The 27,655-nt window shown below is 37.8% G+C and overlaps 1 protein-coding gene across 3 annotated transcripts; it reads right to left on the bottom strand.

Moving 5' to 3' along the window:
* Nucleotides 1-3,976: 3,976 nt before the first annotated feature.
* Nucleotides 3,977-27,655, bottom strand: CCDC34 (coiled-coil domain containing 34). Of its 3 annotated transcripts, none has more exons than XM_086749180.1 (7): nucleotides 27,456-27,655; nucleotides 27,369-27,422; nucleotides 23,525-23,657; nucleotides 20,915-21,022; nucleotides 7,908-8,066; nucleotides 6,112-6,253; nucleotides 3,977-4,463 (listed from the first exon to the last, which is right to left on the bottom strand). In XM_086749180.1, the coding sequence occupies exons 1-7, from the start codon at nucleotides 27,602-27,604 to the stop codon at nucleotides 4,255-4,257; spliced, it is 954 nt and encodes a 317-aa protein (XP_086605306.1). In that variant the 5' UTR covers nucleotides 27,605-27,655; the 3' UTR covers nucleotides 3,977-4,254. The 3 variants fall into 3 exon arrangements, with proteins under 3 accessions (XP_086605306.1, XP_086605307.1, XP_086605305.1); XM_086749181.1 differs by having other exon boundaries at nucleotides 27,369-27,416; XM_086749179.1 differs by having other exon boundaries at nucleotides 27,369-27,655.

The following is a 27,655-nucleotide window of genomic DNA, read 5'->3' as shown; positions in this document are numbered from 1 at the left end:
AATGGTGTAAATTAATTATTTGCCGCAACAGCACAAAATTATAGCTTTCTGTAGCATACAATCTTAAATCATGCTACAAGGCCAGACCATTTTTGTGTGGTTGACATCCTGTTGGAAAAAGTCCAAACAACATTTCTCTTCTTTGCTCAGCAAAACCATTATGTTGATTGAATTGGAGCCAATATGTGCACTCATGGGTTATCTTGCCTTAACCTTATTTGTAATTTAGTTAGGAGAGAACTGTATTTACAATACTATAGATAACAGCAAGGGCCTCATCTTAAAGTCGCTATTTTAGGGGTTCTAAGTCCACTTAAAGCTGGCTTTAGATATTTATTAGTATTTTCTCTAAACCAGAATTCCAGTAAGTATTCAGCTCAATTATTCTGGCTGAGGTATCTGAAAGAAAACTACTAGACTTCAGCATTTACTGCTGTATTGCCATTCCTGAACCAGATACACATTTAAGATTTACTTAGTCCTTCAGCCTGGGTGCAGACACGCAATCCTGAAGGACAACTCTATTTGGGTTAGCATAGGAACTCCTGTTAAATTGCCATTTGTCACTGGTCAAGCCAACAGAAATCTTGTCAATGATGTGTTACAGCAGATTATTTCCTACTCTGTTAACAGAAATGCTGTCAATGCCTATCTTCATGCCATTTTATTTCACTACAAGCAAATAAATGCTAAAACAAACACAAAGTCATAAACATACTCTCAGGTAATTAGGTCAACACACCTTACTGGTGGCCACATGCTATTTCAGGAAAACTATTAAAGAAAATACTCACGTGATAGTATATGGCTCTTCAACTAAATCAGAGCCCCAAGAAATCTCTGGAAGTTAATTCAAAATCAATCAATCATTTACATTACAGTAAAATGCTCTCTCTTTGTCTAAACACCAATGAGCTTCTGGTAGCTTACACAACTGTCAAACTTCTGACTCTCTTAAGACATCCCCACATGGCAAGGTCAGCTGGAGAGATTACCAACTAATCCATCAATCCACTAGTTCCATACAAATCCACCACGGAGGTCCTTATAGAAAAAGCCAAGCAGAGTTCTACATCCTGAAGATAATCTGCAGACGACTTCTGTGAAGCCTGTGTTCTCCTACTTAAGAGAAAGACAGTTTGACACTGTCCACATATTTTATGGAGTCCAGACTTCTCTTAAGTATGTATAATAAAATTAATATCAAATAAACAGACAGAAGAGAATAGTGCATGAACCATTAACCAGACTATTTTCTGTCTTTAAATAAAACCAACCTGCAGTGAGCTAAAAGCTTTACATACTTTAGGATATGGAAATAACCTATAAACAGCATTAAGAAAACATTCTAGAAAGTCATGGCAGTGGCCTTGCTAGGAATTTTCATTGTCTTTCATGAGAGCTGCATTAGGTGTCTTTGTTTCACTTACATATTAAAATAAATAGGAAAATAAACTGTTAAATAAATACAGCATTAAAAATTAAGTTTTTAAGGCATTCATTAACTAATATAATGATAACCCATGTTGTATATTACATATTCATAAATGTTTGGCATTTGATTTGCATACTTACAGAAGTAACAAGAACAGACCCATCATGGACACTGTGGAGCCTAGATGTATCTTAGTGATAGCAGACATGAAATGCATTAGATCAGCTTGTGCACCCATCATACGTGATAAACTGATGACTGAATCGTATATTTGTACTAGCTTTTGTCTATTTTGTCAGCTTAAATGACACACCTTCAAGTATTGAAATGGGTTTCCACTTGCATTTACATCTGTAGTAGACAGCAGTCCCAATTTCAGTTATTTTTAGCCACTACTATAATAATATGATAGAATCAACTTGAAGAGGATTCATACATTGCTCTTGAAAGCATTTTTTTTCTTTTTGTTCTGACGAAGAATAGTTTTATGTTCATGACTTTACAGTGTAAAATGAAAAATTAAACTTGATTGCATAATGACCTTTGCACTGCTTTAACAACAGGTGAATGTGAGGTACTTTGTGGAAGTCTAAATGCGTGAGACTTCACACTAATTCGTATCAAATTACTGACAAACACAAATCAAATAATCTATTAACAGGAACTACTGTAAGATGTCAGTCTTGCTAGCATTTGGCATTATCTAGAAAGAATAGTCATAGGCATATTGTATAAACAGATTCACTCAAAGTAACGGTACAAGTAATCTTTTAAGCATAAACTCGACGTGAAATAGTTCAGTATTTTTCACCAGTGCAGACTACAGGGGAAGGATTACTTCCCTCAACTTGCTGGCTAATGCTCTTTCTCATGCAGCCCTGGAGGCTGCTGGTCGCCTTTGCTGCCTCCATCACCTTTCTAGGTGTCTCAGGTGAGGCTGACTGGCTGTAGTTTTCCAGACCCACCTTCTTGCCCTTCTTGGAGACAGGATTGACATATGCTTTCTTCTAGTCCTCAGGAACCTCCCCTGATCGCCATGACCTCTCAAAGATAATTGAGAGTGCCCTTACAATGATATTTGTCACCTCCCTCAGCATTCACCGGTGCATCCGATCAGATCCCATAGTATGTCCAGTTTGTTTAGATATTCCTTAAACTAATCCTCCTCCACCAAGATTGTCTTCCTTGCTCCAGATTTTCCCACCGGACTCTGGGACCTGTGATTGCTGAGGTCAATCAGTAGATTGCCATGAAAACAAAACAAAACAAAAAAAAAAACAAACAAAAAAAAACCAACAACCCAAAAAACAAACGCAGTGAAGAAGGTATCGAGTACCTTGGCCTTTTCTGTGTCCAGTGTCACCAAGCCCCTGCTCCATGTGACAGTGACCCACATTTATCCTAATTTCCCTTTTGCTGATGATACACCTACAGAAGGGCTTCTTGCTGCACTTCACATCCCTTGCTAGTTTCAATTCCAGAGAGGCTTTGGCTTTCCTAATCCCACCCCTGCACACTTGGACAGCGTTTCTATATTCCAGCACGGTCACCTGTTCCTGCTTCCCCCTCCTGTATGCTCCCTTTTTACATCAAATTTTAGTCAGTGCTCCTTGTTGATCTATGCAGGCTTTCTGCCACTCCTGGTTGACTTTTTGCTCTTTGGGATGGACCATCCTTGAGCTTGGAGGAAGCAATCCTTGAAAATCACCAGCTCTCCTGGACCCCTCTTCTCTCCAGGACCATATTCCATGGGATTTTGCCAAGCAAGTTCCTGAACAGGACAAAATCTGCTCTCCTGAAGTTCAGGGCTGTGATCCTGCTATTTGTTTCCTCCTCTCAGGACCCTGAATTCCAGCATCCCATGGTCATTGCAGGCAAAGCTGTCCTCAACCTTCACATCCCCAACTAATTCTCCATTGTTTGTATATATCAGGTCCAGTAAAGAGCTTCTACTTCTCAGCTCCTCTACCAGCTCTGTCAGGAAGTTATCAATGTCTTCCAGAAACTCGCTTAACTGCTTACGCCCCGCTGTGTTGCCCTTCCAGAATGGTTCAGGACCTTCAGAATGGTTCAGGACTCCCTATGAGACCAAGGTCTGCAAGCATAAGGCTTCTTCCAACTGCCTGAGGATGTCATACACTTCTTCCTGATGAGGTGGTCTGTAGCAGATGCTCACCACAACATTGCCCACCTTGGTCTCCCTTTAATCTTAACTCATTAGGTCTCAGCTGGCTAATCATCTGTCCTCAGGCAAACCTTCACACGTTCCTCCTGCTCTCACCTCTCCTCGCTGTCCCAGTCAGTGCTTCCTAAAGAGCCTGCATCCATGCATTGCAGCACACCAGCGATGTAAGCTATCCCACCACTTCTCTGCAATCCCAATTACATCATAGTCCTGAAACTGCACACAGGCCTTGAATTCCTTCCGCATTAAGCAAAGAATTGTTTTAAAGTCTGTTATAATAAGTGTCTTTAAAATAACCCAGTAAAACTGCTCCCCAAAGAATAACAACATACACAAAAACTCTTTCAACAACAAAATAGGAGGAAAGGAAGAAACAATCCTGTGCATTTTATTGGTATTGATGTACAGCTCCATTACAATTGGATAAATATGACTTTTAAATTTTTAATTTTTTTTTAACTGAAATATAACATATAAAAACATATTAAAAAGTTGATTGGTCAGTTAGCTGTAAATACAAAACCAGTTCACAAAAAAAAAAAAAAAGCAGCCTGTTTTGGACATATAACTACATATAACTTCATATTTATGGCCCAGTTCACCCAAGCTCATAAGAATAGTTTTGTTTTCTGTACTATAACTGCTTTCTGGATCCAATACAAGAGTTGTTCTTGGGCTTATAAATTACCAGAGGCAAAGATGCATGTGACTGACAAGACACATGTCTCTTACTCTTCTTCATGGTAAGAACATTGTCTTCCTTGGGAGGAGGCACATGTACAGATTTCCAAGGAATGGGGTTACAATATGCTGGAACTGGATAGGAATTTCCATCAGCACACCCTAAAACGTTTAGAAAACACACATAACTGAAAAGGAGTATTTGAAGTACCAGCTTTACAATGCAAGTAGTTACAATAATCATCTGGACTAACAAAGACACAACAGCATCTTCAGAGGAAGACAGCACAGACATATCACATAAATTATTCAAAATAATAAATCTTCCACCTTTTTTTTTTTTTACCAATAACTGGCATATTTGTCATCTCTATTTAACAAAAGAAGCAGGTCAAATGCTGTGTAACATTCAGAATGCTCAGTCCTTTGTATACTTAAAAGCTGTAAATGACTATGAATTGGCTACTTAGTATTATTTCAAAGCATTTATAAATATAATTTCCTGTCACCACATACGCAAAGCTCATGTATTTTTCTGTCTTTGCCTAACTGTTATTCTTCATTTTATGGAGGAGAAAAATACACTAATCATCCACATATACATTAATAATCTGCAATTAATAACCTAGGGCCTGTAAAGCAATATCAGAAAACCTCAAATGCAACAGAAGGAACATGCTGCCCTATCAGTCACTTGTCTGTAGTGAAATTTCAGTGCATACACCATGTGGTTGGGTAAAACAAGGTCTGTAATATATCCTATCGCATTAACACAACCGAGCATAAAATATTTTTCAAAAATCACTTAAATTATGGCAGTTGTTGGGAAGTAATGAAGGTCCAAAACAAAACATGAAGGCAAAGTGTGTCACCATCTATCAGCGGATGTAAGCAAAAGAGCCTGTTTTATACATTTATACATTTTCTTAAACATTCAGAGCCTGAAATTTAGGTCTTAAAATACTTTCTGTTGCAAATTCAAATAATAACAATTATTTTATTTAAATGAACAAATAAAGACAAGAGTGTCTGTGTATATATATAAAAATATATATGAAGAAAATTTAATTAAGCACTCAAATGTAAAATGCAATACTATTTCTTACTGCTCTTCTGTTTTTGTACCATGTGGGATGACAAAAAAAATACAAAAATAAAGTGAGACTCACAAAGCATGACACTATCAACAGTGTTCTCTCTAATACTCCTCTTTAAAGCGAAAAAGGAATAGGATTACAGAAGCCATGAACATGCGATGCAGGTGCAAAGCTAAATGGAAATGAAACCTTAGCTCAGAACACAGGCTGATTCCCATGTCTCCTTTTTCAGATAGGACTTCTGTCAGCATCTTATTAATTGGTCTTTGCAACTCAAAAAAACACCTCTTTTCTAAGAAGGATTCAGGTGCGATAAGGTGGCACATACCTTCTGTAACAAAAACACTAAACTTTACATGCATGCTAACATAACTGATTTGCTTCACAGGAACCAGTAACTGGCTCTAGTGATTCCTATGCCTGATAAGAAAAATGAGATCAAAATCAGTTATAATTTGGTATGCCACATTATTCTCTCAAATAATATAATTTTCCTTCCAAATAACATGAAGGACTATGAAAAATGCACAAAGGGTCTCAGAGTAAAAGCTTCTCTAACTTAAACTGTATGAGATATTAATTCCCATGTGCCAAAATTACATACTGGATGAAAATCTTAAACAGGCTTCATTTTACATTAAAAGATTAGAGGGAAGGAACCACAAAACTAGTAGTGTACATATAGTAGTGTAGTGTATAGTAGGAGTACAAACCTGTCGATGTTCTGTGGGGGAAGCCATAACCGTTTAAAACAGGGCGTGGTTTACTTCTAGCATTATATAGCCATTCCTTAAAGATCTTCTCTGATCTCTCTTTCTTCTTCTGTAGCTCAGCTTCCCGTTCTTTTTCTTTTTCCTAAAAATAAAAAAATCTTATAGACAAAGCCCTGTACAATATATACAAAATGGCAAATAAATTTGACAGATTCACAGACTGTTTAATATATTTCAAATACGTTTTTAAATACAAGTACATTTTTGCAACAATGGAAAAGTCAAATTATTTCCTTTAAATCTGGGGGAAAAAAAAAAAAGGCAAGCTCTGAATTAATCCAGTATTTCTCTGAGAAAAAGCTCTCAGAAACCTTTTGGAAGACTATATATAGAAGACATTCTGAACATAATAGGCAGATGACCAGGGCCTACTGTGCTGCAGACAGTCTAAAGAGGCCATCGGATGTGGGACAGTCATCCACTCTTCTCATTTCCCACACTCATACAGCCCTGTATCAGCCATGCCTGCGTTGCCTGCAAGCCTGGAGCAGGCTTGGGGAACCATTAATCAGAAGTAAGAGTGAAAACACTATGTATAAGTACGGCATTTGGATTTAAACTGAGTTTAACTAATAAGAACCTATGTAATGAAGACATGACTGAAAGAATACATGTGGTTTAAATACATCTGATGACTTTTATTTCCTTGGGTTTCAAAGTTCTTGTTCTGTGCATTTTAGCAGCTGAGCAGAGACACAGAATCAGTTTAAGTCCTTAATAAACACCACCAATACAGACTATTTAAGTATGATTTAATTATATGGGAAATTTTGAAAGACTGCAAAATTAAGGTCATTAAGGCCTGAAAATTGAACTGATACAACTTACTGTATTCTAAAGTTAATCCAAATAAATTATTATATATCTTGTGAAATACTTACAAATGTGTTCTGCACTTTAAGAACAACTGGTGTAATTACAGAAGGAATATAGATAAATTCTTCTCACTAGAATCTTCCCCTACACTTAGCTACAACAGTAGCGTAGTATTCTTATACTGCACATTCTACTGAAAAATTATACTGTAACGTTAATTAAATTAAAATGTAACCACTTAACTTCACAGATAAGTCATCTGGTCACACATTTCCTAGTTTTCAAGCATAATTATTCCCAATATCTGATATTTCTGAGGAATTCTAGATGATTCCTGCAAGTGTAGCTTTGTTAGAGCATTTGTTCTAGTGAACTACAGGACCTCGAAGTCCGTACTTTAGGAAGCTAACAATAATTAAGAGGTTTTCTGAAGCTCACTATAAAAAATACATAGGTGATTAAGTAATATGAAATACTATTAAAATTAGAACTCTAGCATCAGATTGGTACAGACAGATAAGAAGAAAAATGCTTTTAATTAGAGATATGTGCAAGTATAATAACAATATAAGAGTGGTGCTAGGAGAAAAATGCACATAATGCCACCTAATTTCTGTCTGGGTCACTGCAACTGACTGACTAATAAAGGTACACTGTGTGGTTTGTGTTTCTCTTTCCCTTATCGTATTACAACTGGAGTGCGCTTGCAAAGACTATTAAGAAAAATGCATTAATACGCATCTTGCTTTGCTGACCATACCTCAGTGTCTTCAGTGCACTAACATGACAACTTTTAAAAGTTTTTTTTCATGTACAACATTCCCATTTGACAAACTCTAATCACTTTAATCAACCAATATATTTAATGTAAGTTACAGATTAGGTAACCTCATCCAAATAAATCATTAGTTCATCAATACCTTCTCTTTCTTCTTCTTTTCTGCCTCTTCAGCTCTCTTCTTCTTTAACCATTCTTTATACTTTACTTCGGCCTTTTCTTGTAACTGCATTTTTTCTAGTTCCCTTGTGGCTTTTTCTGCCATTTCTTTGCTCAGCTTTTGTTCTCTTTCCCTTCTTTCCTACATGAAACAGATCAAAGAAACAGAATAGAAACTTTTCTGTATATTTCAATGGGCAATTCTTTTGAGGAATACAGTTAATTTTATTACATAATTACAAAAAAAAATATCATAAGCCTGAAAAAGAAATCATATTGTAAGCTCTCGGAAGACAGAACCTATTCATCATTAGGTTCCAGATAAAATAGTTTTAAACGTATAAACTTGTCACAACATAATTAAAAATTTACTTTCAGGACTCCCTATGCTATTATGCTTACCACTCTGTTTTATTTCTTCCAAGATTTTTAAAAACCTTCAGACACTCCTCCATATTTTTGAGAAATAACTACATGTTGCAATTCTTGGCAATGGTGTGTTAGTTTTACTTTTGAGTGAATCCAGAGCAAACTACATTTCCAACAAAAAGTCAGGTAAACGGCCCCCTTCTAAGAGTCATTGAGATACGCAGATAGTTCAGCACACTTAAGCATAAGTTGATGTGAAAATAAGAAGTTCATATGATAAACCAGTTCATATTCTGTGGTATTCTCTACATTTTTTACATTCTTTAGTTCATTCACATACAGACTTCTTGTGAACCAATTTACACATTTCTCCTCTTCAAAAGATGAAAGGGAAAAGGAGAAAACATGTTCTAGGGTAGGCAAAAAGTAGTAACTGAATGTGAAGTGAAACTGCTACCTTTATAATTTGGAATATACAACACACAGAGGTGTCATTCATTTCTATGTCTTTTCAGCATGTGTGTATCTAGCAGCACACAACATTTTGGGGATCATTCTACAAGAGAACAAGCACATATGGATGGCCTTTTCTTGATCTAGAGAGGGATCTATTTTCATTTGAAGACTAACAATAGCTCTCACTTCTTTACCTTGAAACCTTTATGAAACATCTGGATTCTACTGATTCAGTATCACTCTGCTCAGCTTGCTTAGCTCTGAAGAACGTGCGTACACACATAGTCAAAATTCTTTACCAGACAAGCTGCGCACATGACTTGGAGGAGAGGCAAAATAATAGAATAATGAGATCAAACAGTTTCCACTTTATAGAAAAGAACTGTTGAATAAAAATGTTTCCTTTTAAGAATTTTTTTTCTTGTATGCTCCCTGCATGCTCCTCTTGAACAAAGGAGATGTGTAGTTTAGCAGGAACTTATGCTGACTCAGAATTTCTACAGTTGGCAGAATGGTTGTCAAATGCCTAGAACTACAACTGCAAAGCATAATAAACAAATGGAAAAGAGGAAAAATAGATTTACAAGAAGAGCAGAAATATACCTCCCATTTCATCTCTTAGAAGCACAAAAAAGCAGAAAACTATAGCTCTGCCCTGCTCCCCCATGGACCCCTCTCCTGCCTTTTTAACAGATATATTGCACTTCTACAAAATCCAGTTATGCATAATGAAGCAGAAATCACAATACTGGAGCTGGGGACAAGCACAATTCTCTCAGTCTGGTCTCAACAGGGTATCTGCTGGTTCAGTCCTTGCCCTCCATACCAAAAGTTACCAGTAATCCAACAAAGTAGCACCATACAGAATAAAAACTTTGGCTTGTGTTGCCCTGCAAAACACTAACTCATTTCCGCTGTTTATTGGATGAGATGATAAGGTACAAAACAAGGTCCTTCCTGAAACTGCTCTGGTGTGGGTCATCTCTTCCAGCGGGCCCTCCACAGGCCACAGCCACCTTCAGGCATCCACCTCCCCTGGTACGGGGTCCTTCACCGGCTCCAAGTGGATCTCTGCTCCTCCGTGGACCTCCATGGGCTGCAGGCGGACAACCTGCTCCACCATGGGCTGCACCACAGGCTGCAGGGGAATCTTGGCCAGGAGCCGCATTACTCCTCCCCCTCCTTCTTCACTGACCTTGGCGTCTGCAGCCGTTCCTCACAACAGGCTGACAGATGTCTCTCAGGATCTTTTTTTACATCTTATTCACTTCTCATCTCCTCTCCACTTCTTGCAGCCGGGCCAGACCGAGTCGGGCCCAGTCGGCCGCCTGGCGAGAGGTCAGAGGGTGAGGCCTGCAAGGCCCATGAGGCCTGCGCCTCCCCCTCTGCGCCTCTGCCCCCGCTCAGCTTCTTCACATCTTCTCTCCTCTCCTTTTTTTCTATTTTCCCCTTCTTAAATACATTATCGCAGAGGCGTTATCACGGAACATTCTGCTACCAATCGGCTCGGCCTTGGCCAGCAGCAGGTCCGCCCTAGGCCCGGCCGAGTCCACTGAACAAAGGGGAGCGACTTCTAGCAGTTTCCTGCAGAAGCTACCACCTTAGGCCCCCCCTCACTAAACAAAACCACGACAAAAGAGAAAATGCATTCCTTGCTTTCACGTTAAAACATTTGCCTTTTTTTTTTTGTACAACATAGTACTGAATAATAAATGCTTTCATGTTTGAAACCTTATCCGCACTACTTGAAATTGTCTCAATAAAGAAATCATTCTAATTATCACCTCAGTTTACTCTTGGCATTCAATTTTTTTCTGAGCATGGCATAATGATAAACTGCAGACTTCTTATCAGAATAAACCAGTTTACAGAACTGCTTGAGTTAGCATCCCTTTTTGTGTTTGCCAACACTTAGAATTACTACGATTTTAACATCGGCAGATAAATTATGCATTTACTGTGGGGTTTTTCCCCCCTTTTACAAGCTATGCCTTATTAACTGTATTTACCAAAATCTCTGAGGTGAATGGTTCTTCACCTAAACCATGATGATACTTTCAGTACCACTGTTTTCATATACTCTTGTCAAATATTCTTATCTGACAACAAAGAGTTATTTGTGTACACACTGCACACAATTTCACAAATTACTAATTATATTTTATCTTTTTGGGCTTTTTTTTCCACTTGTAATACATTCTAGTGAACATCAGCTGAATCTGTTCTGCAGTGTAGGGAAAATGGTCAGATATGAATACACTCCAATTTCAATGCATATTCTGGAATGTTAAATTCCACAGAACCACAAAATAATGCAAATCTTATTAATATGATTTGACAACATTGTTTGGAAGGCCTGTACATGTGGTAAAATTATTATTTGCAACTAAGACCAATGAAGAAAAGAATTTTGTTCTGAAAAAAAAAAAAGTTGAGATTCTGAAATGTTTGTGTACTACTTAAGAATGGAAACAAGATCTTTCTTAAGACAAAATAAACCCTTCCATGCTTAAGTATGTTAAAAAGGAAAAATAATTTATTGTTGGCAAATTATGCAGATCCTAAGTATCACCTGCCTGAAAAACAAATAACCAATTGTCTAAGCTTTTCCTCCTTCTTTGTCTAAAATTAATCTTAGTATCTTTTATTCAGAGCTGTTCCTCTGCCCCTTCATTACCAAATATTCCCCACATGCATCTCTCAGCAACTCCTGTTTTGAGACAATGGTAGCGTGGAACACATAAAGAGCATTACTATACACGAGAGATATACGCTAAAACAGTGAGCTAAAACCACCACTGAAGAAGGCTTACAAAGATTTCAAATCTTTTGCTGTTTGCTGGCTTATCTCTATTGTACATGAAAGTAAGTTACAAAACTAAGGATCTTTCAAAGCTACAGTCTTTAGCTAAGGTTCTTATCATATAAAAAGCACGAAAATAAATATAGGAGAAAACTGAAAAAAAATGGGCCCCTTCCATACTAGGACAATTGTTCAATAATGGACAACAATCACAAGCAGAGAGTAGACTAAAAACATTTCTAAAGACTGTAATTAAAAGGCAGGGAAGCATCTTAAACCATGTATCTTTAATCACAATACTTCAGATGAGTTTAGCTACTATCTAGGCTGACCCAAAGTTAAATTAGGGCCTATGTAAACAATGAGATGCCAGGCACACTATCATGAAAGCCACAACTACTGCTAAGTTTTACTTCCAGCAAGATATCCTTAAGATGGGGAGACTCCCTGCAGAACTGCAGACTCTGCAGCTGCCTAGAAATTATTCTGCAGACAAATCAGAAATGCTTCCTCTTTCTCTCACACAAAGAACAGCTTTTTGTTCATAAAGTTAGTGTACACCACATTCCCAGCTGCTTTAATAACCTGCTTCATGTCACGCTCCTGTCACCCTGACTTTCCCAGCTTCCCCCCTCCTCATTACTTTCCCTTATACAAGTCTATCAAAAATGCTAGGAATGTGCATATTAATGTACATGTTCTTCAACTCTCCTTTAACTCTTCCTTCCACGTATAAATGGGGGGAGGGAAATTACATAATTTGTTTATGCTTGGTGTTGTCAGAATGTGTTTTAAAAATTCTCTTTGATCTTGTGTTCAAAACAGACATGATCTATTCACTAAACCACTAGTAAATTAACATACACTTTAAAATATGATTACAGGTATTACATAAATTAAAGTATTGATTGTAAAACATCCAATTACTCATTGCAAGAAAGGCTTGTTCTCCCGTCACCCCACCCAAGCACATTATTAAGGAGAAAGGATACAAATCTGCCCTGCGGGGTCACTGCTCTGGGCTGTGATCCTATCAAGCCTCCAAACCTAACGAAGCCTGGTCTAAGTCAGTATTTGGAAATCCCCCACCCAAAACAAATCCAGCCATCCCACAAAGCTGTGATGGTGACTCAGTAGACAGCATGTGTCTCACATGTCAGTACCAAACCAATGTCTTATCAGCAGAACTAATAACTTTTCAAGATTAATCTTGACCTATGTATATGTGGAGAATTGTCAAAGCAATTTAAAATTTGGAGAAGCATCGCACTTTCTTCCTGACAGAAGGTGGAAATACTAAACAACATTCCAAGCAGAAAAAAGCCCAGTTGCCATTGAAACAGGGACACTGTATCCAACTGGAAGAAAATTAATAAAACATATATTTTTGTTATCATGTCAACAATTAAATGAGAAGCTGGAAAGGGTAAATTGTAGAGCTGCTTTCCGTTCTGCATTTTCTATGCAGAGTGTCACTGAATAGAAATATTTCCAGAAATTAATGTTGTGGGTTATATTTTTAAGATACTTCTCACAGAAATTCTCTCTCATCTTCTGGTTTGCAGAATGTGACAACATTTTTCTTTTTATAGATAGATAACTGATGGTTCTATTTCACAGTTGTTTGCTGTCATCTTGGCTATTATATTCTAGCATCATTTTAAGCTAACTGACGGCAAAATATAGGAAAAGTCCACACTGCCAATATCAGAACATACATCCAAATCTCCTCATTTAACCTCATAATAATCCTGAACATCAATCACATTTAGTAGCCTCAGAAATCTGGGTTGTTCTGCCAATTGTTATTATCTTTTCAATTTAGCCCTATTACATAGGTCAGTCACCAAGCCTAGCCCACAGAAAAACTTCTTTAATCTCTTCAGAACTCATATGCGAACAGAACAAGAGGCTAGAAAGGAAGTCAGTGAAACAACACTGAGCTGCAGTTGTCTATTGACAGGCAGGTTTACAATTATTTACTGCTCAAGTTCACTCAGAGTCAATGCAGATGCCACCACAGTCTAGTAACTGGAGAATTGCAAGATGGTTACGTACATGGAACTTTCTACCAAACCACGTTCCTTTCACGTGGGTGCTCAATACATGTGACAAGCAGGAAGTCTTAGAGTACTTGGTCCCTGAACACTCCCAAGGTCTTCAGAAGAAAGCAGACTCCACAAATGCTGATGAAATACACAAGCACTTGTATTTTAATCATCTGTCACCCTGAATTCCTCCTCCACAAGTCTATCTAAAACTCATTCTAACACTAACCACAAAAAATGACTTCATTCTACTTACAGAAATCTAAAGGTAAGCCTGGATAAAATTAAGATTCAGGTACAGCCTAAAATTATAACCATGGCATTGGAATCCACAACCTCACATAAAAAAAAAAGTTTTGTGTAAAGACATATCAACATTGTATAAAAAAAAAAAAGCTTATTTTGTAAAGTACTTCTGGTCTAGATGCTGAAAAACCCACAAAAAGCAGAGAAAAAAACCCTTAAGAAGTTAAGTTCAGAGTTGCAAAAAAAGTTTAAATATGCAAAGACAGACTTAGGCATGGAAACAGAAAATTTAAATTCTTAAATTCAGTTGGTTCTCAAGACTGGCAAGTATTTATGCTAGATATTTAAGCTTCCCTCACAAATACATTTCTTGAAAGGGTTCAGTCTTGAAAAAGGTGAACATCTCAGCATCTCTTTCAAGTCTAAATTGTCAGCAAAAACCATAGCACATCAGGCTCTACATAAAATTTAGCAGCAACCACTGCTTTGACTCAGAACAATAGCTCAGCTGTTAGAACATTAACCTAGGCGAGGGAAGATCCAGATTTCATTACCTCTCTGCCGGAGGGGATTCAAACTAACATGTCCCACTGTGAAGAGAAGACTCCATCTACCAGGCTGCAAGCTGGGACGACAGGATTCTCCACCCCTTCTGTTGAAGCAGTACCACTCCTCAACAAAATAATTAACAATTCATTGGATGAAAGAAAGACAGCATGAATGAGCATGACTTTTAAACTCAGAGCTGCTGAACAATCTGTGTTCTATATTAACAATGGTGAGATAAAGTATGCACTAAACAAAAAGTCTTTGGAGTAAGAGTTGAAATCTAAGTCTCTCTTCTGGGAGGAATCACGCAGCAGATCAAGACAGGGAAGTCTGCTCCAAGAACATTGTCATTCATGATTTTATAATGTGTTGGTTCTAGGCTTTCATATTTCTTACTGCTTTTTTCCTTCTTATAAAGACTATCAGCCAATAGCAAAGTAAATTGTAAGAACAAAATATTCAATGAAAAAGCACCAAAGCAGAATTTTCCCATCTTGTACCTGTTTTCCATTAAAATTCTATTTTTCAGTAAGTAATGGGGACTTACTGAACGAAAAAATGAACAAAAAAAAGCTGAACATCGAAGTCATATGATTAGCACCTGCTTTGCTGATATTTACTTCTAAGAATAAAAAATAATATCTTAATCTTTATTCAAGAATGCAGAAAGTATTGGAAATGCTACAGTCAAATTAAGATTGGTATTAGAATAATTTGTTTTTCTAATGTAAAATGTGTAACTTCACTATTTGTGCTCTTACAACTTGCCAGATATCACATTAATATAGCATGAAGTATTATATGCAAGTTAAAGACTAAAGATAAGGATGTTAACAACAAAAGTTCCAGAATTACAGTTATTTTGGGATGCAAGCATTACAGTTTCGAGATTTTAGTTATTGTTCCAGGTACATGTTACATGTGTACTGTGTCTTGGCTGAGATGGAGATAATTTTCTTCATAGCAGCTCCTGTGGTGCTATGTTCTGGATCCATGAACAAAACAGTGTTGATAACACAACAGTGTTTTCGCTATTGCTGAGCGACGCTTACACAACTTCAAGGCCTTTTCCGTTTCTCACACTGCCTCATCAGTGAGCAGGTCAGGGATGCTCAAGAAGTTAGGAGGGGACACAGCTGGGACAGTTGACCCCAACTGACCAAAGGGATATTCCACATCACGTGACATCACACTCAGCAATAAAAGTTGGGTGAAAGAAGGATGGGGAGGGATGTTAGGAGTTAGGGCATTTGTCTTTCCAAGGAACTGTTCTGGGAGATTAAGGCCTGCTTTCCTAGAGATGGCCTGCCTGATGATGGGAAGCAGTGAATGAATTCCTTGTTTTGCTTTACTTGTGTGCACAGCTCTTGCTTTACCTATTAAACTGTCTTTATCTCAGCTCACAAGTTTTCTGACTTTCACCCTTCCCATTCTCTCCCTCCTCTCACTATGAGGGAGTGAGTGAGCAGCTGTGTGGGGCTTAGCTGCATACCAGGGCTAACCCACAATATATAACATAAATATTTACATGTACACATATGCACATACGTGGAATGAATACTCTAGATATTTCTAACTTCATATTCTATTGGCATTTGAAGAATGAAGTAGCTTTGCAGACTCAGTAAAGGTGGATGAAATATGATTGGAAGATACAGTATTAAATCAAGCATAGAGGGTTGAGTGCACTCATCAATTTTTAAATATATAATTAAAAAGCTGTTGTCATCACACCTGACCTTTAAACCTAGTATTTTTTCATAAGAGGTTCTGACTATGACAAAAACGTTCTAAAGAAGTAAACGGTCACAGCAGCTTACAGACACTTCATAGTTTATACATCCACAATGTATTTCTCAAAGCCTTTGGTACTTTGATTTGAAGGCAATTTATCAGTAATTCAGCAATTACATGTACCTTACTTAAGTATTCAATCCCACAGTTGCTGATAGGAATGAAAGACACTCCACATCTCAGGATCAAAAGTTCACATAAAATAGAAAATGAAAAAAAAACCTGCTACTGTCAACAACAAGCTTTCCGATCTACGGCAAAACATTAGGAAGTCAGTCATATATACCTGGGGTTGTTTAGATACAGTCTTGTAAACACAGCATTCTTGACAGGTGGACAAGTCTTAAACCCAAATTATGCTTATAAACTATAAAGGCAGGGGCTGGGTCGCAGTTTACATGAAGACCATATTTCACATGAGACTACATAAAGGTCCATAGTCAAAACCATACTCGGTTCTTTAGAGAAATAGCACTAAGAGGACACTGAATAAAGGAAGAACGGGAGTCGGGAAAGACAAAGGTTTTATAAACCAAACTCTAGCAAGGAGTTCTTCATGCTGCACCTCATTCCTGGGAGATGAGGTTGTAAGGGTAAAGTTTTCTTCCTGGAAGAAGTCTACATATGTCTTGAATTAACTCAAGGGCAAAGGAGAAAAAAAAAAAAAAAACTGGCTTCAGACAGCAGCTTACATATTTTCCTAAAGAGAAGAGAAGCTTTTCACTAGCATCTCTAGAAACTTCCAATGAGTAGAACACAGTAAGCTATCTGGCAGTAGAACCAGTGCCTGGTCACAGTGTGAAGGAATTTGGAATTGACTCATATTGGACACATTCGCAATATTGATGGTCTTCAAAGGAAACACTACAAAAGAAAGTACGAACAAGTGATCAACTCTGAATATCTATGACCTCATCTATCACTTTTTTTTTGGCATATTTTATACTCAGCCAGAGTTTTGCCACGACATATTAATCCAACAGAATTTAGATAAGAAAAATCCTTGGAAGGAACTAGAAATGTGATTCCCAACTATTTTGAAGCGGTTAAGCAATACTTCTTATCTTCCTCTTTAAACTGTAATTTACCAAAGTCTGTAAACAGTCTACTATCACCTACAGTCTACTAAGCCAAACAGTCACAAACCTTGTACTTGTTAAGCAAGAACATATTTGACGAAACACAAGTCACAAAGATGCCACTATGGAGAGGAGATTTTCAAAATGTATCACATGTATAGGTCCCCTAATCCAAATAATTACAGGATACAGTTTGAAGGGGTGAGGTGAGGGTGTTGGTGGTGGTTGTTTGGTTTTTTTAAACTTACTCAGTACTAGAGAACAATGACTGACGTTAACTCATCTGTTCAGTACCTACAGGGAGTCAGCATATAAACATGAAATGACAGACTCCGAAGGGGTCTCTTTTTTAAAAAAAAAAAAAAAATCATAAATTGATTCTTTACCTCTTGGTTTTATTTTCAATAAAAAAAATTCATTCCACTAAGAATGGCTCGTTTCTTGCCCTCCTCCCCTCAGAAAAAGATAAAACCACAAAGTGCCAGAATGAATAGATATGGAGAAAATAAGCTTTTACAAGTATTAATTCTAACCTGAAGACCCAAGACAGCAGTTAGTTTTCAATATCTATTGAAGATTTAGTTCTATGACGAGATGGGGACTGGGGATGTCAGTTCCCTTCTTTTTAAACTTCACAGTTCAGCTCTGAGTTGCCTACACAGAGCTCCTTACCAAACTGGAGTCTAAATAGAGCAATTAGCAATCAAGAAAATATTTGAATATTCCAGAAAGATTAAGGCAGATCCTAAAAATCATGTTGGGTTCAAGCAAATGCTCTTCTGGAATCAAAAGTATATTTGGAAATATTTTAAAGTGAAAATATTTTGATTGATATTCCCGTGACTTGTTAAAAAAATAGAGCTCTATTACATCTAAAACAAAAGCAAGTTAAAGAGACAATTTACTGCTTGCCCACAAATGACTCAACCTTAGGAGAGGGAGAAAGTAAGACTATTTTTGTCCAGCAGAGAGCTGGTATCTTACTGAAAATTGTAATGGCATTAGTAGAACCACGACAGCGCCTGACAGTTGATTTTATTACGCTTTTAATTCCTAGTGAGCTGCAAAATTTTGCCATATTTGCGTAAATATATTTCACAGCTTAGAATGTTCTTTGATACCTCATATTTCAAAATATTACTTCTAGTTCATTTACGACTTTTAAAATCACAAAAGCTACTTATGTAGAAGAATATTAAATGGTTATTTTCAAAAACAGTTTATGTAAAATGATTGGAAGCATAAAAAAACTTCACAGTATATAGTTTTAAATACATATTAAATAATAAAAACCAAAACTGCCAGTGAACAAAAACAGTACTCAAGCTTTGCTTCCTAACCTGACCCTAAAGGACTATATTTAACAGTAAGAGCATCAGAACTGACATTGCCATGCAACAAAATGCAAGAAAACTGGCCTGGCATACAGAAAAACAGCAAAATTATTTCATGCACATACAAACACTCCACTCCTGATATAAATGTCTCACATTCATGGCATGAAGATTCTTCCAGCAGTGTCTCCTGATACTGGATGCTCAAGATGAAGCAAAGTTTCATGTATGCTCAACCATGCCTTACTTTCTTCGTCAGCACAGTATTCAGCAACGGGAAAGGATAGAGACATGCAGACCATAGAGGTAACACCCCGGAAAGTACTGCCTCCTGTCAAGTAAAGCATTTTCTGCAGTCTACACACAGGAGCTCAGAATCAGTAACTGGATATGAAAAAGGGGAGTGCTTAATGCATATTTCAGTGAAGAAAACTGCAAGTTTTGCCTCAAGGAGCACCTTTTGATGCTTCTAGGAGGAAATGAAGTGAGCTTTCCCAAATATGAGATGTATACACGCTCCCCAAGAAAATAGCAACTGTCAGTGCTTGTGAATCTAACCTTAAACTTCATGTGAAATCTTCACACAATTTAAAATACTTTCTTAGTCACTGAATTGACATATTTATCCTTCAGTCTGTGTACAGATCCACAGATAATCTTGTGGGAACTTGAAGTGGTAAAGTCCATGCAGCACAAATGTTAATATCCTAAAGACAGCTAAGCTTTTAAGTTCAGCTTGTTCTTGATTTGAGTGTGGTTTACAGAAAAGACTAGCCAATGAATCATCTCATTTAAATGAAAATCAGATTACTTTTGGTAAAAGTTTGGGACATGGCCTAAAGATGACCTTATCCTTCCAAAATATAATAGGGTAAAGTCCAGACACAAATATGTTTTTTCCCCTGTCCTCTGAGCTGATGTGATTACCATTAAAAAAAAGACCTCTTATTCTCACTGACAATAGAAAAGATGAAGTTAATCAGTAAATCTACAAAGACAAAAGTCTTTGGAGGACCCAAACAGGTAGAAGTTTACAGAAGTTAAAGGGGGCGGGGGAGGTGGGGAGGGAGGAGAAGGGAAAATGAGAACTGTCCCTGTTTTGAGCTGTGAACAATTTTAACAGGCAGCCCAAACTCTTTCAACCCAATTAATAGTTACAGACACCTATAATTTAATTTGCATTTTAGAAGAGGAAAATGGCCTTGTTTGTCCTGAATAATAAATATTCCACTTTTTGCTGTGTACTTTAATAGGGAGGACCATCTCTACATCATAATAGATGCTTAGAGCAGGATTGGTTTTGAGGCAGGTTTACGCCAGTCATCCAGTCAGCATTGAGACTAAGAGTAATTAGGTTAAATCCAAACACAGGTTGTTCTCATGGTTCTAGACTGAATCTGAAGGAGGAGTTCTGAAATGGTGAAGACAAATGTATGAGGTCTGGATATCTAGCCCAGCTAGTGTCACTGTGATATTTTTAATCAATTTCAATCAGATTTTACTCAGAACAAGAAGTACAGAATGGTAAGCAACTGGTATTGCTACAGATCGTAAGACAATGAATACATATACCCACAAAGTACCAGGGGCTGAACAAGCTCAAGCCTCCCAAACACTCCCATTGTTGCCACCCAGTACACGTACTTGCTTTGTGTGACACAGAGCTGCACAATGCCCCATTGAGGACAGGATTCTGTCTACTTCTGACCCTGGACTTAGGCATCCCTCTCAAAAGAGCTTAAAAAAAATTTTTGATCCCACTCAGAAATAAATTTTTGGATGAAAGAATTCCCAGTTGCTAACTGTGGTCTACTGAGAATTTCCTGAATCTGGCCTCACACCTCAACTATCCCTCTAAAATCTACCATACCATTTGCCTGTCCACAATGGTACTTAACTAAATCCAGCTACTTGGTGTGCAAGACGTCGTAGACAGTTTTACACTTTAACCAAAATACTTGGGCGTTGAACTAGGAAGTCTGAAAGAGTAGAGTATAGTGAAGATCAGAACCCCAGCTATAACTAGCAGAAGGCTACCACACCAGATGTAGACCAATTGTCAGTGACCTGACTACTCAGAAAATGAACCTCTTTATATGTTATGGAAGAAAAAAAAATTAGTCTTGGAAAAAAAAAAAATTAGTCTTGGAAAAATGTTTAACTGTGTTGGTGTGGTTTTATAATTTTCAATTAAAATAGCCATTCATTCAGCAAACTAAAAACATGGTTGTCCAAACAGTCTAAGTAAATTTTACATAGGTTTACTTAAGCATGGTATGCGCTAGAATATTTGCAGCCAAAGCAATATTTACCTCTTCTCTTTTTTTTTGTACCCATTCCTTGTGCTTTTCTTCGGCTATCCTTTTCCTCCTTTCACACTCTTGCATTTGTTTCATCTTCTCAAGCCGTATATTCATTTCCTAATTAAAGACAAAGTATACATCTTAAATCTGTGGTGACCATCTACACCAATACACTCAGTACTGGAAATGGTGCTGCAGTTGAAACAATGTACGCATTAGATTTTGAAATTCTTCCTTCATTAAGCTTTTGGAAAAGATGGATGACAGTCAACACAGAAATATTATGAAATACAATCAACAGAAATCTGTAATTTTTAGAATATGAACCGGAAATACTTATTTTAATTATGCTTTAGAAACAATTCAACATAATAAATCACTCCTCAGCTTATTTAAATGTCCTTTCAGTCAGTGGAATCTTAATTTGCAGCAGTACTTTTCTACAATACTTAAAACTTACGCTATATACTGCTCTGCATTCAGGAAGGCATCAAAAGCTAAGTGAAGTATTACTCACTTGTGATTTTTAGTATCAGAACTACAGGAACTTTAGGGCTTAACCCAAAGCTTATTAAAGAAAAATTTATTGCACATTTTAGCAAACTTAGAAACAGGAGCTTTATTTTGAAGATGACAGAAGAAATTCCAAAGTGTCTTTATAGGACATGCAGTATACATGCAATCACATCTCTCCAAGGAAATTAATTGATAAAGAAAAAACATTACTAAGATGACAATTTGAGATGTCTAGCTTCTCTTACAGTAGCTTTAGCACCAAGTGCTATTTTTCAGTTAAAAGTCGTACCTTCAAATATAGGCAGATGGAATTATTCCCATGAAACTGATTTTATGGTCCCTATGCTGCAGTCAGTTTCAGAGAACCCCCTCTTCTGACACTGAGTTTGAATTTAGTAAGACATCAAGAAAAAATAGGAGCCTTACAGAGAGCTCAACGAAAACCCTCACAATACAGATATAGTTTGAAAATACAGTTGTTGTTGTTGTACTGAGGCAAAGGCACAGCAACTAACGCCTCCTTTGAGCTCTGAGACACTTGTATTGCAGCGATCCTGGCTTCTGTAAAAGGTGATGGCACTGTAAGCACCTTAGAAGATCCTACCTACACCTACTATCCATTCCAAACATTCACCCACATTTCCGACATTCAGGGCAGACTCAGTGCTGCTGTCAGCAAAAGATCTGGAACTTCACAGTTGTTTCTTAGGATATCAGTTTAGAATACTTTTTATATGTAAATGTAGTAATAATTTATTTTTTTTTAATCACAATCACATACTTTGTTCTCTTCTGGCATATTACAAAAAGGTTGATTGTATTTTTTCCCTTAATGTAAGCTGTTTAGATGCAGTTTAACATCTAACGTTTTCAAAATCTTACAAATTAAAAATAAACATTTACCTGTTCCACCAATTTCTACACAGCTTTAAGTAATGCTTGTCCTATGGCTGCTCTTAATACATCTTTAAGGGAGACACCTTCTGGATTCTATTTAGTATTGTGTAAATGCTATTGTGTGACACACAAGCATAGATTCCCTTAGTTCCTCATCAAGACCACGTGAGAAGTCCATACACAAATCACATTTTCTACATGACAACAGAAATCACTTTGGTTCATTTTTTGTACTTGACATTCAAAACAGGGAGACATTTGCCAAACTGGAATCTGAAGGGAAAGTCATGAAATGTGTGGTGAATATTGGATCAGAACACATTCCTCAAATTTAACAAATATTTTGGTGTTATGCTGACCTCTAAAAGACTGTTCCAGAACCTTCCAGCAGTGGGTGTTTTACAAACACCATGAGGTAGCCCACATAAAACAGCTGTATGTTATATTCACTTTACAGATAAAGTGAATCAGAGAAAGGTTAGGACACTGCTCAAGGTCAAATAGTAAATCAGTAACTAAAGTGAGAAATGATCTAACTCTGATGTGATTGTTCTAACCACTATCCAATACTTCCAATTTGATTTTAAACAACAGTATCACTGAATCAACTGCAACTACAAACATATTAATCAAGAAAAGATACAGCGCTCTCACTTAATTCTGCCCTAGCCCCAGTATTCAAAAACTGCTCATTTGCAAGGGGGCAAAAGATGGAAGGAGGGAAAGAAATGCTGGGACAGGGAAACCTATCCTGGGAGAAACACCAAACAGTTGTATAATTACACACTATTTGAGTAACAACACTGTGCCTCATATCTAACCAAGTAGCTTGGCATACTTACACCCAGCACACGCCCTGTCGTGTTTTACTACCTACGTGCAGGCATACGTACCCATAATGAAAATCAAGGTACCAATTATATAAATAAGTTTTAATCCTTTAAACTCGAACCATTACCTGACAGTTGGATAAGTAAAGTAGTATAGAGCACCACTTCAATGAAGTACAACATTTAGATATGAGAATGCACATAGCATGAATCACATCAGCACTGTCAAATACAAACACTACGGAGGGCCAAGACACTAAAAAATAATGGACAAAACTACTTGTGTTTCCGCAACAAAAAGAAGAAAAAAAATCTTGTATTTTGGTACTTGCTATCTTCTGTTAGACTTAACATCAAGCTAATTGGTTGTATTCACCTCTGCAGCTCGAGCTCGTAAACGGGCACGTAGTTCCTTCTCTTTGCCTATGAACCATTCTTCCCATGGTGAAAGATTATCTTTCAAAGGTGACTCTTTTTTTCCCCCTGCTACTTCAGAATCTTCAGCCTTCCTGAATTAAAAATGAGAAATGTAAAAGAATATTATCTGTAATATATTTGATTGAAAAGTTAAGCAGTGCTACTGCCTTGAAAAATGGTATTTCTTTTATGGTATATTGTGACAACAATGACATTATTTTTCTACTTGCTTAGTAACCTCCAGAATGGATAACTGGCATTTATAGTGTACCTCTGACCACCCCCCTTACATTCTACTTATGAAATTCTAGCTTGTTAGTGATTTTTTTTTTTCCCCCTGTTCCAAACTGTGGAACAGATTCAAGCATTACCTTTTATGAACTAAACCAAAACTAACACCAAAAACATCGAAGCGTCACCTTCCTTCTCACACACGGAAACCAAAGGAAATGAGAGATTTAACACCAACATCCTGTCATTGGTCACAGAGAGGTTCCATGTATCAAGAGGCCTTTAGCATGAAAAAAGGATAATCAATAATATTTTTTCTCCTTTCAAGTCCTATAGAATTGGATTCATGACATGAAGCAACCTCAGCATTAGGAATCTATTCACTCTAATAGGTGAAGTTTTCCACCCTAAAAAGCTTTCACAGGAAACATACTGAAGAAACATGGCTTGCATACAATACTTGATGATATTATTACACAATGTTCTATTAGACTTAATAGGATACCTTGCATAATCACTCATAACTTCTTTGCTCATGAATAATGCAGCAATTCTAGCCCCAGGTCAGAAATATCTTTTATAATATTCTACACATGTACTATCTCATAAGTAAGACAGTATATTAGGCTCTATGTCAACGAAAATGGAAAACATGCCAATAGATTTCTTTATAAGATTTCTTCTATCATATACAGAATTTTTCTTAATAACTAAACAGTGAAACTAGACTTCACTTCAGTATTTTATATGGATGTACAGGCTCTGAAAATACCTACCTACATACTTCACTACAATAAGTAATTCTGTTTGTCGAATTCAAGCTACAGAAGAGGAATCCAAGCAAGCACATTATGCTCCTGAAATAAATCTTTTAAGCATGAGATATCTTTTTTTTATCAATATAAAAGCATTACATGTTCACAGGGAACAGCAATACCCTGTGATACAAAGCATTTTAGGACAACATCAGCGCTAAGAAGTTTTGTCCTAGTGTTCTCCAATGTCGTACCCACATGTGTGTGCCCTAACACGACTGTTCGCTGGTCAAGTCGTGACATGCCCAGGGGAACTGCTTCACGCTGAAACTAACCTGGAAAAGGCTTGTTTTCCCCACACATCATCAGTCTCCAACTCCCTGACACAATACTTTGTCAGCACAACAGAACTGAGAGAACCCCCTGATACACAGACAACGTATGGACAAATGCAGCACAGGCCAAGCAGTCCCAACCCCAGTGCTGTCCAACGCCTTCTGCTGCACCCTAGGGCTTTTATGCTACAGCATTACACAGACCAAACATTTAACAGAGACAGTTTTAAAACAGGTACGTGTAATAAAGGATGCAACTTAAGAACGCATAAAATGTTTTGTTACAAAATAACTCTCAGAAAGTTTATTAAAGATAAGGATAAAAGTATTATGCATTCAAATTCAGGAAACCAACACAACTTTGCCCAGACTTGACATCTTGGGCAGGGATACTTCCTCAATACATTCTTTTGCTATGCACGATTTGCATTATGGCACTTTGTACTACAATAATGCTGACATATTAGACCAACCTGAGAAAAAGTACTGTAGAAGGAATGAATTAAGAAAAATAATATTTACTACGTGGTTTTTTGTATTGGTAAAGTCCAAGCTGTACTTACCAAAAAATAAATCACAGTAATAAGTTAAAAACTTACTGTATACAAATAAGAAATAACAGAAAATGAATTTTAAACAGAGGAAAACACAAGCTGAATACAAAGAACGTGTTGGGAGAAACGCTTCTCTTCTGCAGTGCTGTATCTAAAGCTCTCAAATCACACCAGAGCACGGACTGGAACCTAATCCTTCCCAGCGTGCACCCCAGACACCAGTCACAGTCTGCCTGGCACTCTGATTATGTATTTTGAGCCACATAGACTTTGCATTTCATGGGACCATTTTCTGAAATTCTAGCATGTTCACAGCTATGACCTGCCTCAGAATAATGAAAATAACAAACTTCTCAAAGTACCATATTCTCAAGTGCAAATTTGTATATAAATAAGTATTGTAAATCAAATTAGATACGTTTGGCATCAGAGCTGAAGTCTGATTAATAGAAAATACTGTGATTATAAGTTACCATATATTCATGCCACTTAAATCATCAAACATAACACTGATTCAAAATGAAAGTATGAAAATGTCTAACACCATTTCACAGGGCCTTGTTTTCAGCTCTTCTCTTTTGCAAGTATTGTATTTCCCACATTAAATGTCTGCCTCTGGCTAATTTTTGTGTAGCTTTAAGAGGACAACAACAAAAAGACTCTTTGAGAGAGCATGTGCCTACGTGGTGGGGGGGTAGTGGCTGTGTAAGAAGTGTTTTTTATTATTATACCTTTGAGATCTTGGCAGTTATATACAGAAGCTGCTATATGAACATTTGGGAGACATTTATTACAACACAGCCACAGTATTATTCAGATGCAGTGTCTGCATGAGTGAAGTATGTATTGTGCCCACAGAGTTTAATGAGGTTGTTCCAACTCAGGCCCTAACAGAGGTCGCCTTCAGTTGCATCTTACCACTGCCAGGGAATACTGCAGCAGCAGGCCCAAAAATTGAGAGCTGTTTCAAGTAGCATCTCAAGCTGCAAAGACATGTAGTTGTTTGAACCGAGTGCTACAGAACTTCAAGGTACATGAACAAAATGGCTTATTGGGAAGGAGTAAAAAGAGAGGTAACAGAAGACCTGAAACAGGAGCTAATATCCTTAGCCTATAAACAGGCTAATATCCTTTTCACTTTGACTCCATTTAAACATTTTCCCTGGTCTTTTAGCACCTTTTTCAACAAATGCTTGTAAGAAAAGTTCCTTCAGTCCATCTGGGAAATGCGCACTGCTCTCCACTGGAGTTTGAGAACCAGACTGGAACTCTGTACTCCCACAAAGCTCAGCTGTCCTTCCCTTACCCCGCTGGCCCTTTAGCTCAGTTCAGTCTTGCTAGTTACATCTACCATCAGTTAGGGCACAGATCTCCGAAGTTTCCATTGCAAAGGCAACATTCCAGGCGCTCCCTGCTCTTTCCCCTTATATTTTAAAAGGGAGGAATAAAGATTATTTATTCTCCTGTTAAGCAGAGATCCCGAGGGAAAGAAGACATATTAAGTTTGCATATAATTAAAAGGGAATGAAGTTGAGCCACAGAAACAACAACTGTGCAATGCATACACATGAAACAGACTCTGGATATAGCTATATACGCTAGGCAGAACAGCCATTCTAGCCTCTAAGAATGTTTAAAAAGACGACAGGTATGGCTGTACCTTTTTAAATCGCAAAGACCCTGAGGCTCAGGTCAACAGTTCATAAACTCATGAAAATACTCAACTATGGGCATATAGGAAAGATTGCCATAACCTGTAACTTCCCGAGATATCGTAAAAAGTGAACGAGGTGCCTAAAACGCTTCTCTATGCAACAAATCCATATTTATGTGAAATACTCTTCCATCCCCAGCAAAGGCCTGAAGCGGATGGCGGTGAGTGCGGAAGGCCGGGCAGCCCCGAACCCGGGCGCAGACGCAGGGGTTACCTATCGCCTCCCCGGCTCCGGCGGGCCGCCGCCCGCTCCTCCTCCTCCTCCTCCTCCTCCTCCTCCTCCTCCTCCTCCTCCTCCCCCCTGCTCGGGGAGCTGAGGCGGGACGCGGGGGAGAGCGGGGAGCAGCTGGAGGGAGTGAGTGGCTCCTCGCCCTCGGAGCTGGCGGAGGACGGCGGGCAGGGGCAGGGGGCCCTCCTCCTCCTGCCGCGGATCCGGGCGCCGCTGCTCATGCCGGCACCGGAGGGAGAGAGCGACCGTTGCGCGGCGGTTAACGGCCGGCG

This window comes from Chlamydotis macqueenii, chromosome 5 (genome assembly GCF_036417535.1).
Source record: "Chlamydotis macqueenii isolate bChlMac1 chromosome 5, bChlMac1.mat, whole genome shotgun sequence".
Taxonomy (NCBI): Eukaryota; Metazoa; Chordata; class Aves; order Otidiformes; family Otididae; genus Chlamydotis; species Chlamydotis macqueenii.
The sequence above is the reverse complement of the archived record's forward strand: the minus strand, read 5'-3'. Positions and strand labels throughout refer to the sequence as shown.